This window comes from Crocodylus siamensis, chromosome 2 (assembly GCF_052110815.1).
Source record: "Crocodylus siamensis isolate JL-2025a chromosome 2, ASM5211081v1, whole genome shotgun sequence".
In the NCBI taxonomy this organism is placed as follows: domain Eukaryota; kingdom Metazoa; phylum Chordata; order Crocodylia; family Crocodylidae; genus Crocodylus; species Crocodylus siamensis.
In genome coordinates this window covers 210,794,286-210,808,716 of record NC_143396.1, presented here as the reverse complement: position 1 = coordinate 210,808,716, position 14,431 = coordinate 210,794,286, and the positions used below count along the sequence as shown (strand labels likewise).

The 14,431-nt window shown below is 43.8% G+C and overlaps 1 protein-coding gene across 1 annotated transcript in view; it reads left to right on the top strand.

The window, feature by feature from the left end:
• SLC1A2 (solute carrier family 1 member 2) overlaps positions 1-14,431 on the top strand; it is a 141,176-nt gene that overhangs the window by 101,802 nt on the left and 24,943 nt on the right. Inside the window, exons 7-9 of the mRNA XM_090032940.1 lie at positions 748-981; positions 8,082-8,276; positions 12,132-12,266. Of these exons, the coding sequence (XP_089889066.1) occupies positions 748-981; positions 8,082-8,276; positions 12,132-12,266 (564 nt within the window). The remainder of the gene's footprint in view (positions 1-747; positions 982-8,081; positions 8,277-12,131; positions 12,267-14,431) is intronic.

The window sequence follows — 14,431 nt, the reverse complement described above, 5'->3', positions numbered from 1 at the left end:
GTGTGACAGAGGAGTGAATGAATGCCCCTCCCTGCCAACACACACATTCCAGTATTCCTACATACTCACTCTTTGTCATTTATGAGCTGTAGAAATAAATTGTTTAGTACCACAATGTACTACTGTTATTCTCCTGTTTACATTTCATTCCTCTTATCAAGGATGATTAGGTAATTAATCATATAATAAATTAACAGAGCACGTAATTAACAATCAATCCACAGTCTGAAAGCCAAATAGTTTAATGAATATAACAGAGACATTTGCAGAAAGCAGGCAGGTTCGTACGGAAAAAGGGCTATATTTACCAGGTCATTTATCTGCAACAAATATTTCAGCCCTAAACCAAATAAAAACTGCTATGTAACAGGTATGTGTATATAAACCACTATTTTTTAATAATGGTCCAAAACACATATATATTCTGATGGGATATTACCAGAAAGTTGAATCTTTCCTTAAGAAAGGCATGTTAAATTCAATGAGAATGAGTAAAATTGAGCAACTACCTTTGGCTGTGGCCATAGGATATCGTTGTATTACTTAAATGAACCAGGTTTATTCATACCATATAAGAACAGCATGAAAGATGTCCTCATTCAATAATTCAGTATCCTTTTAGTGAGCTCTCTTCATATCTTAACAGGTTCAACCTGAAAATCCTGTATTTTTATCCACCTTTGAGCACAGGTTTTATGGCTGCAAGCTGTAAGGATCAATTCTATCTGTGTTTGTTTTATTTTCCAGGTACTCACCTTTGGGCATTGCCTGCCTCATTTGTGGGAAAATCATTGCAATCAAGGACTTAGAAGTGGTTGCTAGGCAACTGGGAATGTACATGGTAACAGTGATTGTGGGCCTCGTCATCCATGGCGGGATCTTCTTGCCATTACTGTACTTTGTGATAACAAGAAAAAGCCCCTTCTCGTTCCTTGCTGGCATTTTCCAGGCATGGATCACAGCTCTAGGCACGGCTTCCAGGTACTCCATGGGAAATGCCACTGTATTTACATTTTTAGGAGTTACTGGACATTATATAGATGCAGTCCTGACCTTTACTAGAAAAAACATATTACAGTTAATGCTGATGAGAAATAAAACTTTTGATTATCCATATCTGCCTGACTTCAAAGGAAAGCAGTATGGCCTGCATGCCAGTGGCCGCAGACTGAGTATAAAGAGACCTACCTGTCTTCTATTTTCTTCCCTGCACTGACTCACTGTGTAAACTTCTGCAAATAAGATAATGTCTGTACCAATCCCCTCACCTGTAAAATGGTGATAATGCTATTTACCCACCTTTCCAAAGCACTTTAAGTTCAGTAGATGGGAAGTGCTATATGGGCACTTTTTAATCATAATTATTAAAAGCTTTAACCACGATTTTCAAAAGAGAATCAATATGTATTCATATGGCTGCTTCTAAAAGAATTAGTAATGCTATGTTTCAAGCATGGGGTAGATGGGGCTTAGTAGAAGGTTTGGTAAAAGGTAGAAGGTTTGATGAGGCTTGGTAGAAGAGGAAGTAGAAGGTTTTTTGTTGTCACCAGCATTTTCTCCTTCACAGATTCATAGATGTTAGAGGCTGAAGGGGACCTCACAAGATCATGGGGCCCAGCCCCCCTGTACTAGGCAGGAAAGGTACCTGGGGTCAGGTGACCCCAGCAACGTGACCGTCTAGTCTCCTCTTAGAGTCATAGATGTAGGGTTGGAAGGGACCCAAGCAGATCATCAAGTCCGACCCTCTGCCATGGGCAAGAATGAATACTGGGCTTATATGACCCCTATTAAGATAAGCTCATATGACCCCAGCTAGGTAGTAATCAAGCCTTCTTTTAAACATCCCTAAGGTAGGAGCCAGCACCACTTCCCTTGGAAGCTGGTTCCACATCCTGCCCTCCCTGACTGTGAAGTATTGCCTCCTGATGTCTAGCCTGAACCTACTCTCAATCAGCTTGTGGCCGTTATTCCTTGTTACTATGGGAGGCGCTCAGGGGAACAGGGTCTCACCCATTCACCTCTGGTCCCCCCTGGTAAGTTAATAGATTGCCACTAGATCCCCTCTCAGCCTTCTCTTGCAAAGGCTGGACAGGTTCAGGTCCCATAGCCTCTCCTTGTAGGGCCTGCCCTGCTGTCCCCAGATCATGTGAGTGGCCCTCCTCTGGACCCTCTTGATGCTGGCCACATCCCTCCCAAAGTGCAGCGTCCAGAACTGGACACAGTACTCCAGCTGTGACCTGACCAGTGTCACATAGAGGGGAAGGATCACCTCCTTGGCCCTGCTTGTGATGCATCTGTGGATACACGACAAGGTGCAGTTGGCCTTCCTGACTGCGTCCCATTGGCGGCCCATGCCCATATTAGGATCAATAATGACTCCAAGATCTCTTTCTGCTACTGTACTTTCGAGAAGGGAGTTCTCCAGCCTATAAGTATGCTGCTGGTTCTTCCTGCCCAAGTGCAGTATTCTGCTCTTGTCAGTATTGAATCCCATCTTGAAGATTTCCAGGGTAGATGATTGCACCACCGCTGGAGAGAGTTTATTCCACAGTCTGGACACCCTGACTGTGAAGGAGTTTTCCTAGTGTTAAGCCTGAAATGGTCTTCCAGGTCTTTGTGGCCATTACTCCTGGTTTTCCCCAAGGATGCCCTGGTGAACACCTGTTTGCTAAGCCCTTGATATATCCTCATGATATAGCAGTAAGCTGCTACGAAGTCCCCTCTCAGCCTTCTCTTTTTTAGGCTGAAGAGACCCAAGTCCCTCAGCTTTTCCTCATATGGTTTGCTTTGCAAGTCTCCGATCATAAGGATGACTCTTCTCTGGACTCTCTCAAGCTTTTCCACATCCTTGTTGAAGTGTGGCACCCAGAACTGGACGCAGTCCTCCAGCTGTGGTCTCACCAATGCTGAATAATCACTTGCTCAGTTTTGCTTGAGATGCTTCAGTTGATGCATGCCAGAATATTGTTTGCTCTGCTGGCATCATAGTGATGGCTCACGTTCATACTATGGTCTATTATTACCCCTAGGTCCCTTTCAGCCATGGTGCTAGTCAGTTTGGTGCCACTGAGCCTGTAAGTATGGGATTGTTTGTCCCCAGATAGAGCATTTTACATTAGGCCTGTACGAAGCAGCTAGTATTCACTTTGGATTCAGATTCAGCTGATTTGGGGGGCAGTGATTTAAATCACTGTCCCAAATAGATTCAGCCACCACCAAATCAGTCAAATCTCTGAATCAAACAGGCCCCATCCCCCTCCCGCTCTCCCAGCCCCTCAATGGCTTCTCTGCCCAGACCCCGAGTCCTGGCTCTTTTTTTTTTTTTAAATCCTGCACTCACTGGCTGCTGCCGGGTGGGGAGGTGCAATCCCCGCTACCCCCTACTGCCACACACTGCATGGGGGGCTCTGCCATGAGCCCCCAGAAGCCCCGATGGCTGTTGCAGCAGCCAGTGAGTGCAGCTTCTGTGGGACACTCCACGCGCCCCAGCATTGCAGCATTAACGAGCCCCCTGACACCTTGAGGTACATAGAAAAAACATTTAAAGCTATGTCTGAATTGCTGAATCTTTCCATATTTCTCCGAATCAATTTGGAGGGTTCCAATTTGATTCGGGGAGATTAAAGGGTCTCCTGATTTGATTTAGATTTGGAGATTTTGCCTCCGAATTAGGCCAGATTTCCACTGAATTGAACCAGGAACCACTTCTCGCCAGGATGACAGATCCATTCATTAGAACTCTCTGGGTCCTACCCCGCAGCCAGTTTCCTACCCACCTGACACCTGTCAAGCATTTAAGCCTGCAATCCTCCAATTTTTGCATGAGACCATCATGGGATACCAAATCAAAGGCCTTTAGGAAGTGCAGGTATACAATGTCAACTTCCTCTCTCTTATCCAGGTGGTGAGTTACCTGGTCGTAGAAGGAGATGAGATTGGTAAGATAAGACCTGCCCATGATGCTGTCATTCAGAATCCTACCTTTTGCTAATGTATCCCACATAGACTCCCACATTTTTTCCGGGATTTTCCCTGGGATAGAAGTTAGGCTAATTGGTCTATAGTTGCACATGTCCTCTCTCCTCCCCTTCTTGAAGATGGGCACAACATTGGCCCTCTTCCAGTCTTCAGGAACCTCCCCTGAGTACCACAAGTTTTGGAAGAGTTTCGCCAGACATCCCAAGATGACTTCAGCCAGCTTCTTCAGCACTCTTGGGTGAAGTTCATCCGGTCCTGCTGATTTATAGATGGCTAACTTTTCTAACTGATCATGCACCAGCTCAATATCAACAGTAGGAAGGAGGTCATTCCCACCATGCCCATTCTTAAACCTATCTAGTATGATTTTCCCCTTAGTCCAGTGAAATACTGAAGCAAAGTAGTCATTCAGGAGTTTAGTTTCCACTTGTCTTCCTCCTGTTCCCTACATACCTAAAGAAGGACTTGTTATTGCCCTTGATTTCTGTAGCTAGTTTAAATTCAGTTGCCACCTTAGCCTTCTAATCTTCTCCCTACAAGTGCGGGCTGTTGTAGCATACACTGTCCCAAGCTTCCACTGTTTGTATGTCTCCTTCTTCTTTTTCAAGAGGATTATGATATCCCTATTAAGCCAAGAGGGCTTACCAGTCCTTCTGCTACCTTTCCTCCTCATGGGAATGGACTTCTTTTGTGCTTTGAGGATCGTGTTCTTGAGCAATGACCACTCTTTGTGCACTCTTTCAACTGTTTCATCCACGTTAGGATGATGCTGTTAGTTAGCCCAGGTTCTGTTTAGTTAATCTGAGAGTTAGAAAGGAACAAGGTGTGTTTGTGTGTGTTTGTGTGCATGTGTGTGCGCACATGTCCGTTGACCCCAATAAAGATTTCTCTCTATATTATTAACAAGTGAGACAACAGGTATCCTGGGACTCTTTACAGATTAGGTTTGGAAACCAGACCCTACCCAGTCAAGAGCAAGGAGTTATTCCAAATCTCACTGTTCATATTTCAGCCAAATTGGCAAAATAAAGAAAATTGAATAAGAATCTTGAGTTTTCATTCCTTCAGTTAGTGCATACGGAAAAGGAATAGGGGGCTTGATGACTCAGAGCCTGGTAACAGGATAAGATGCTTTTCACTAGGGCTGCCTGTAAAATTCCTGTCAAAGCTGTGTATTGATAGAAATGTTGGTATTCTATTAAATATTTTTATTTTGCAAAAGTGCTTACTCTGCAGAAAATGTAGGGTTTTGTTGAACCACTGGATACCAAGGGACTGAATTTTTTTGATACAGAAATGTGATGCTTCATAAAACTGTGGTTGGGTGCTCCATGCCTCTACAGGCTAATTTACCATAATATGTCATCAGCTATGGTACATTGTGGAGCTCTGGAAAATTAGAGACTGATGGATCATGGGAGCTTTATCTGTCCAGGAAACCCAACCCATAGTGGAACATAAGGACATGCAGTACCCAAATTACAGCTCCCATGTGTCATCATAGTAACACTTTTAAAATGAAATGAAATGCTTTGTTTTCCATCTAGTTTGGACCAAAACATTTTGTCTTTTCCATTTTTAACAAGTCCAAATTTTCACAGATGAGAAATTTCTGATTTGCTTCAGCTCATTAATCTGTATTAGCAGTGACTGAATTATTATTTGACAGCTGATGGCTGTGTAAGAAACAGTATAACATGTCTCCCTGGTTCTTAGTCCATATATTCATAACCAAGTGACCACCAGCATTACAGCTGGCATTCTCTTTAGGAGTGCCAGCTGAGAAGCCAAAGACTGAACTTCTGGTGGACCTTCAAATGCTTCTTTGAACAAGGATTCTTAAAACAGTGGAATAATTTTGTATTGCTTCTACCTACTGTGCTTATTTTTCAGAGATTAAGTGCTTCATCTTCCAGAGAAGTCAAATCACTTATGTTAAAAAATAAATTAAAATATGTGTTTGCCTCCTGAATTATAGGGAAAGGTCTTATGATAAATGGAAAAACATAAAAGTTGGATCCAGACATGTAGGAACATGTGGTTTGTACCACAAATTGCACTAGTGCCACAAACTGCACAAGTTGCACATCAATCAGTGCTCAGTACAGCTAATTTCCAGTGCTGGGGCAAAATTTGTTACCAGGATTTCCTGGTAGCGAAAAAAAAAAATCCTGGAAAAAGGTGGCGCAACAAAGCACTGGGCGAGCACCAGGACAAATGAAGAGATGGGGGATCAGGCAGCCCAGGACTGCCTGCTCTCCCATCTCCATCAGTCATGGAGCCCCCATGCAGAGGAACCTTTGCCCCAGCCAGCCACTCCCCACCTGGCTGGGACTCCCGGTGCCTCAAGACAGGGGAGCAGGCAGCACTGGGCTGGCCTGCTCCCCCATCTCCACGTGCCAGTCTCCAGATGGCCAGGGCCCAGGGTGCCCCAGTACAGGGGATGGCTACCCCAAGCCCCCTGCCTGCAGCATATGGAACAGTGGGACAATGTTTCCCATTGCAAAGCACAAGGGCGGGGGTGTGCACTGCAGCACATAGTATTGGCACAAATGTGTGCCCCAGCATCATGCCCCAGCCAGCCCTTCCATAGTATGTTGAGCCAGGTGAGAGCAGCCTTCTGCCAGCCAGGGCTGATCCGACCTGCTGCGGTCCTGGGTGCATGTTCAAATGGTGCACTTGGGAGTAATAAACTCCAGAGTTTATTGCTTCACATTATTTGCACGTGTAGACGTGCCCAGTGTGGGCTAATAAACCCCATTTCTCAAATCAGGCTCTGACAAGTACAGTATTGGAGAAGTCACTTAATTTCTCTTTTCTTGGCTTCACATCCATCTGTAAAATGGATGTAGACTCATTCTGTGAATTAATTAATAAATGTGTTAAAGCCACTCTAAAGTTGCAAGGTGTGAGATATAAACATCTTAAGTATTTTAGTTCATTTTAGTGAGTTCAGCCCTTTATTATTTTTATTATAACCAATAATTGACATTTTTGTTAGACACTGCATTCAGCATTATTGGTTCACTAAGCATGACTGCCTTTGAGAGATGCCAGTGACTCAGTTTGAGATATGAAGGTGGACATGCTTCAGCTGCTTCTCTATGGAACAATTGATTTATCAAAAAATTCCCTAAATTGACATTCCCTTTTCAGAGCTAGCTTCTTGGTCAGGGTGCAACCAAATTAGCTTAGTGATGCCACAAAAAATGAAAGAACCAGTGCACTCCACTGATTCATTCCTTTAGTGGAAAGTCCTTTAACTGTTCTAAGCAGACATGCTTGGCACAGGAACCTGTGAAATGAACCTGCAAACTCTGATCAGTTTTCTGGCTAAATCTGTTTCAGTTTCAGACTTCTACAGGAGAGATCCATGCAAGGAGCTGATCTCCACCCTCCACCCATGACCCACATCTTCTACTGACCCCATGCTTAAGAACTGAATATATCGGTAGTACCTCTTATCCACCCTTCATTTCACATAATAGAGTAGCTCTGGGTTTCTCTGTCAAGAACACTTTCACAGCTGAAAAGAAACAGAATTTTCCCCTTAAATATATATTTATTTGAATTCAAATCAACCAAATTCCCCTGGTCAAGAAATGATTTACAACTTAGATTGAAGTCACATCTACAACTTCTTTCCCCTTGCAAACATGCACCTATTTCTCTCACTTTTTCTAACTCATAGTCTGACTGCCAGTTAGCTCCAAAAGTGGCTTAAATTGAAGACAGATTTCTGGTCACATGTAGCATGAAGCACAAGAAAAAATTGGCAAAGAAAGGGGAAAAATATAGCAATGTTTTCCTGGCAATGAAGTACGAAAACTTTACATTAAGCGTTGGTCTTTCCTATAGCATTCGGTAGCATATGCTTAATCTTGTTCTCTTTGCTGCTTGTGGCAGAGTAGAGAATGAAAATGGAGCAGCAACTTTGAAAATCCTGTGATCCCTGCTGACTTCCTGCCCCTGGGACAGGGGGCTGTACTCAATGATCTTCTGAGGTCCCTTCCAGCCCTAGTGTCTATGAATCTATGAATCATGCAAGAATATTATGTGTCATAAAACTGTTTCCTCCTCCATTTATTTGCTCACTCTTCCAGTGCTGGTACATTACCTGTCACCTTTCGGTGTCTTGAAGAAAACCTAGGCATTGATAAACGGGTAACAAGATTTGTCCTTCCTGTTGGAGCCACTATTAACATGGATGGGACTGCCCTTTATGAAGCAGTGGCTGCCATCTTCATCGCACAGATGAATGGAGTGGTGTTGGATGGTGGGCAGATAGTCACTGTGAGGTAGGTCCTATATACCTCTGTCGGCATTTTTTCTGAAGATCATGAACTGTGAAGATTTGGTACTGGCTTGGCCTTTTGAATGGCTGTGGATCTCTAGGGCATTGTTGCAAGGAACACCTAGCACATGTTTTATTTAGATTGTATACTCTGATTCAGCAACATTTGTACAAACAGAGAAGCACAAAAGCCAGGGCAAAGATTTTTCTCCAACCAGAGCAAAAATTGACTGCTCCAGCTGAATGTTCTGAGTCATGTTTATGGGATTCATTCTCTAGAAGGTCCATGCTTGTCACAATTGACAGAGACACACAAAATAAGCCCATTATCACTGTTTTCCCTTTCTGCTTCTATGGCTATTGAAAGAAATAATAGTAGTGTGTAGGACATTTTCAGGGTGCAAGTAGGTGATGGTGAGAAAGATCATGACTGGAGAGTGATCAAGTCTACCAAACGACTAAGCAGCAGAGTGTTTCCCTGAGAATTGCAAGATGCTGTCACAAATTCCTTCCATAATGTTAAACTTGTGTTGGGTTTATTTTGGCTCTAGGCAGCCCCCCAAAAATTCATATGATGCACAAATGAATATAGGCTTGCATTAACAATAAGCATTGGTGTAGTATGTATGTGATGATCTAGCCCCAGCTAAAGTGTCAACTATGTGTACAGAAAAGTGTCCTTTTTAAGTGTTCTTAAAAGCCTTGTTATTCTATCTATCCGAGGGCATGTTTACTGTACAGACTGTAGTGTCATGGTAGAAATTAGGGGTGTGCGAAGTGGGCCCTATTCGATTCGGATTCAGCCTGAATCAGGGACAGTAATTCGATTAGTTGATTTGGATCACTGTCCCTGATTTGATTCAGCCGAATCCAAATCTGAAGATTTGATGCTGATTCAGAGAATCAGTGATTCAGACACAGACACAGCTTTAAATGTTTTTTCTACATACCTCGAGGTACCAGCAAGGCTCATGAACACTGTTTCATAGTTTCATAGTTTCTAGGGTCAGAAGGGACCTGAGCAGATCATCTAGTCCGACCCCCTGCCATGGCAGGAAAGAGTACCGGGGTCAAACGACCCCAGCAAGATGTGCATCTAACCTCCTCTTAAACACCCCCAGGGTAGGAGCCTGCACCACTTCTCTTGGAAGTTGGTTCCAGACCCTAGCCGCCCTGACCATGAAGTAGCGCCTCCTGATATCTAACCTAAACCTACCCTCTGCCAGCTTGTGACCGTTATTCCTGGTCACCCCTGGCGGTGTGATACCGGGGCGCATGGAACGTCCCATGGGGTGGGGGGGGAGTCCACATGTTCAGCAGTGAACCCAGAAGTGGAACAGAAGTACTTCCATTCCACTTCTGGCTCTGCCAGGAGCATGCAGGGCCCGTCGCTGCACCACCCTGGCTTGGTGATCGTCCATGGGAGGACCCCGGGTGCACCCCTCCAGACCCAGAAGGCAACAGTCGCTGAGCCAGGGGACACAGGGGGGCCCACCAGTGCGCTCCCCAGTGGACCCAGAAGTGGATTGGAAGTGGTCCACTTACGGGTCTGCTGCTGAGCACGCTTGGGAACTCCCCCTGCTCCTATGGGATGCACCATGCGCCTCAGCATTGCAGCATTCACAAGCCACCTGCTACCTAGAGGTATGTAGAAAAACCATTTAAAGCTGTGTCTATGTCCAAATCGCTGAATTTTTCGAGACCAGTTTGGACAGTTCTGATTCGATTTGGATTCAGAGCTTTGGTCACTGAATCAGGCCAAATCTCTGCTGAATTGAATCAGGGACCAAAGCTTTGCACAGCCCTAGTAGAGATACCATCAGTCTGTTTACCGTTAACCCAGAATATAATGGACATAGGTCTTCTTCTCAAATAACCATATATAGGACAAAGTTGAAATAGTTGGAAACACAAAGGAAAGTACACATTCAACATGAGTAAGAATATCTTTGGAACATTTACTGTAATCCAGTTTAAAGTCATATTCAATCCTTTGTGTAATGAAAGAGAATGGCAAAGTTATGACTGGTGCTGCTAAAGTTATTTTACAATGGAAAACCTGACAAATACACCAACCCTGACATTTTGAATCATTACAATGTAAACCACATGTGATTGCTGCCAACTTTGCCTTTTTCCTGTGTCTCAAAACCACCCACCTTCCTTTCAGTTAAACTTTTTTTAGTTTAAAGAAGCACCTGGATTGGAATTTCTAATGTTGTGTTGCTTGCCTAACTATATTAGCAGAACATTTTCCATTTCTTTGCTTCCTGCAATTTACCTAGTATAGTAAAATTGGTTTTGGGCTGTTTCTCACAAAAGCAGATGATAGATCTTGGATAACAATATTGTTTTTAGACCTAAAAAAATAATTTTAGAGATAAATTGAAAATGTAATACTGGATGCCAGAAAAGTTCAGCTTGGGGCCCCACTGATGGTCACTGGGCTTTGTAAACTAAAACCTGTATTATTCCTTTTACTCCCACTCTGACAAATTGTCTCATGCTTAACTCTAATTTTTATGTGGGTGCAGTTGACTTTATGGACTTTCCCAGAAGCTGCTTTAAAATTTGTTTTACAGAGTGCAGTGCGTTCTTTTCGGCTAGCCAGAGCAAAATTGCCAGCCGTGTTCCTTCAGCAATATGACGGGGTGATATTTTTGTTGCAACACTGGGATACTGTCCCCTAGGTTGGTAATGCAGATTACTGGAAGGTCATTTTATGTCTGCCAAACTCAACTCATAACGGTGGGGCTGGGTTCAGATGACCCAATGCAGGCTCAAGATGACTTAGTATTTTTCCTTTGACCAGCCCCAGTTGCTCTTTATATCTGCTCATGTGTGTATCATGCTTTAAACCAATAACAAAACCCTCCAACTCTTGGATATAGTAGTCAGGCTAATATGATTTGTTCTCACACATAAGCACTGTAGCTTATAGTCAGGCACTTACCCTATGAAGACACATACTGCCCCACCTTCTTATTGGAAGCCCTTTAAAATCTTCCTGGGTGTACCTATCTTCTCAGATTATTAGTTAATTATGGGATTATTTCAGAAAGACAGAGACTTCTTTTTCTAGTTTTTCTTGGCTCTCCCACTTTCTAATTCGTTTTCCATTCTGCAAAGGAATGCCCAGTATCTCTGAAGTTTAGTGTTGTCTGTAGGAAGGGTTTTTTTTCCTCCCAAACTTTCACCACTCTGAGCACAGAGATTTATTGTTTTTCCTTTCAACCTCATACTTGTGAGAATGAAGGTTTGAAAAACCTAATTAGCTGGTTTTTATTTAAAAAAAAAATTATTCTGGGGTTTTTTCAGATCAGAACTAGGATGGGTTTATATCTGGACTCCGTGCATTGCAGGTTGACAAAGTTTGGAGAGCAGACTTCTTAGGCTTTTCCCCATCTTTTATTGACAATAACCCATTCCTCCAAACCAAAATCTCACAATTCAAATACCATAAGTAATTGTTCATGAACCACATTGGAAGCTCCACCTACAATCCTACAGTCACAACCTTTCTAGCTGGAATGGAGAGAGGGATCTAAGCGAAAGTGATGGCTTTGAAGACTGGCTCTAAAAAGACTGCAATGATTTAAAAAACTAAGTGAAGTCTGAACATATGAAAGTTACAAATTGACAGTATGCTGATAGAAGTTTGAACAACCCCCTCTTCCCTCAGATTTGAACACTTAAATTCAGGTTGCTGAAGGGACAAAATCCTAAATGTTGTGGTCTGAGCTTATTTTCAAGAATTATGTAGCCATGGATGTTCTGGGAAAAAAGTCATTGAAGTGAGTTCACATTGACAGTTACACTCTTCTTTCTGCTACCTAGCCTTGTGTTTTATTTATTACAGTCTGACAGCCACCCTAGCAAGCGTTGGAGCTGCCAGTATACCCAGTGCAGGCCTGGTCACCATGCTGCTGATCCTCACTGCAGTAGGCCTACCCACTCAGGATATAAGTCTACTTGTTGCTGTTGACTGGCTCTTGTAAGTACTGCCAACTCTATCCAATAAAGCCACTAAAGTCCAAGGAACAAACAGCTTTTTTCCTCTGCTGCTTTTCAATCGTGAATCTCAATAAACTCTAAAAATATGTATGCTTTACAGATAGAGCAAAGGGGGTGCAGACCTGTTAAACAGCTTGATACTGGCCAGTTGATGAGTCAGTCTTAGAGCAGGGAGGAAAACCCAGAGCCAGGTCTCCAGCTAGTATAAGTTGTTATTGGCACATTGAAACCAATTTACATGAACTGAAGATCTGCTCCTAAGGGTCATAACTCCTATCCTCCTACCTAAGCTACCAGATACTTTTCTTCCCTAAAGACTCTTCTTAATGCTACTTTCACATCACAGGCTTTTCTCAACAGCAGTTAGTTCATCTCTTGACTCACATTTCCCTGATTTTAAAGTTTCTTTTGTCTAAAATAAAGCCTGTAGATTACATTGCAATGCTATCTACCTATAACATTGGAGATTTGTATGAATGTGGCATTGGGTATTTGTATAAATAGCATTATACCCAGATATCCTACCTCATTCTTCAAGCTACAAGACAATTGACTATTGCCTGAAGTTCAGAAGAATTTTGCCTTCTCCTGCAGTTAAAATTTTATATTCCTGTTTGAGAATCTTAAACCTTTCTCTGAAACATAAAGTACTTATGGAGACAGGACATCAGATAAGATTGACCACTAATTAAATCCAGTGTAGCAACTTCTGTCTTTTTAATGGAATCAGGTTGATGCATCTTTTTATTCTTATTCTTAAATCCTTCCAGTACAGACCTTATAGAATGACTGTAGTACGTCCGAGATGACCATGATACCCCCTCGTGGCCAAGCAATGCCTGTCCCACTTTGGCTGTCTGGGTACCCACCCTTTTTCTCTGTCATGCCATGCCTTGATGTAATTGGTTAATTTGTAAGAATGGAGGCTGCCTGATAAATGAAGGCTCATTCGGGCAACTATCTGGCAGGTCCCTTCTGGACTCCACTAGTCTCAATTTCACCTTTCAAGCACTAAGTAGCCTGTCTGCCTCCTGGGCACTAATCAGCTTAAGGGCTAATTTTGTGGCCTTTGATATCCTCTGTAACCATGTCTGGGTCTCACAGGTGTTAAAAGTTAATCATTCTAGGGGAAACTTACCCCGCTACAACAGGGGTCAGCAACGTTTTTGGGCAGAGTGCCAAGCACACCCACAACTTCAACTTGTAAGATGTTGGTGTGCCGGGGGGGATGGCAGAGGAGCCACAAGGGTCCCAATCTTTGTTGTGGCTGGGTAACCCTGGCCCTTTCCTCACCATCCACCCAGAGGCACGTGTGCGAAGCAAAATGCCTTTGAGTGCCACATATGGGTACCCGTACCAGGGGTTGCCTACCCCCATCTTACAAATTCAAGTCTTAAAACCGTTGTTGGGACTTCTGCTTTCCCAAACTTCTTCCCCCTTTCTCTCACTGGGCTTCCTCCAGCCTAGGTCCACCGTGCTTGACCTGGCCTCTGGGCTCCAACCCTTTTGGCTGTCAGTATCTCTGGGCCCCTGGCCCTTGCGTCTCTCACTCTCAGCCCCTGGCCCTTTTTTAGGCACTGGGCCCTAACCCTATCTCTGCCCCAACTGGGCTGCTGGGCCCCTGGCCCTTCTCTCAGCCCCTCTGGGCTACTTTGCAGTTTGTGACTTCCTCCCTGCAGGTTCAAGCCTTGCATGATGCTCTGGGACCTCCAAACCTTCCCTACAGTCACAAACCCAGTCCTCCAGTCAAAACTCAAACAAAAACCATAAGCCCCCTGGCAAAAACTAAACTCTTAGCTCACTGGTTGCATGCCAATCCCTGCTTAGTCTTTTCCCCTTGCCAGCCCTCATCCCTTTTGTAACAGCACTGGCATAACAGGATCTGTCAGTCACCCAGAAACTGGCCTCTCTCTCTCTCTTGCTCAGCAGAGCTCTTTTCCCTGGTGGCCTTCAGGGCCGGACTGACTGCCTGAGCTCAGGCTTGGGCTTGGACTTGGCCTCATATTCCTGAGCCCTGCCCCTTTCTTGCCATGTGACTTCCCTGGGCTGCCTACAGGTGTGTCCCCTTTCCCCTTTCCTCAGCCCATTGCTGAGGCAGCAGCATTTTCTCACTGCCTGACTCTTCACAGCTCAATTTGTTTTGGT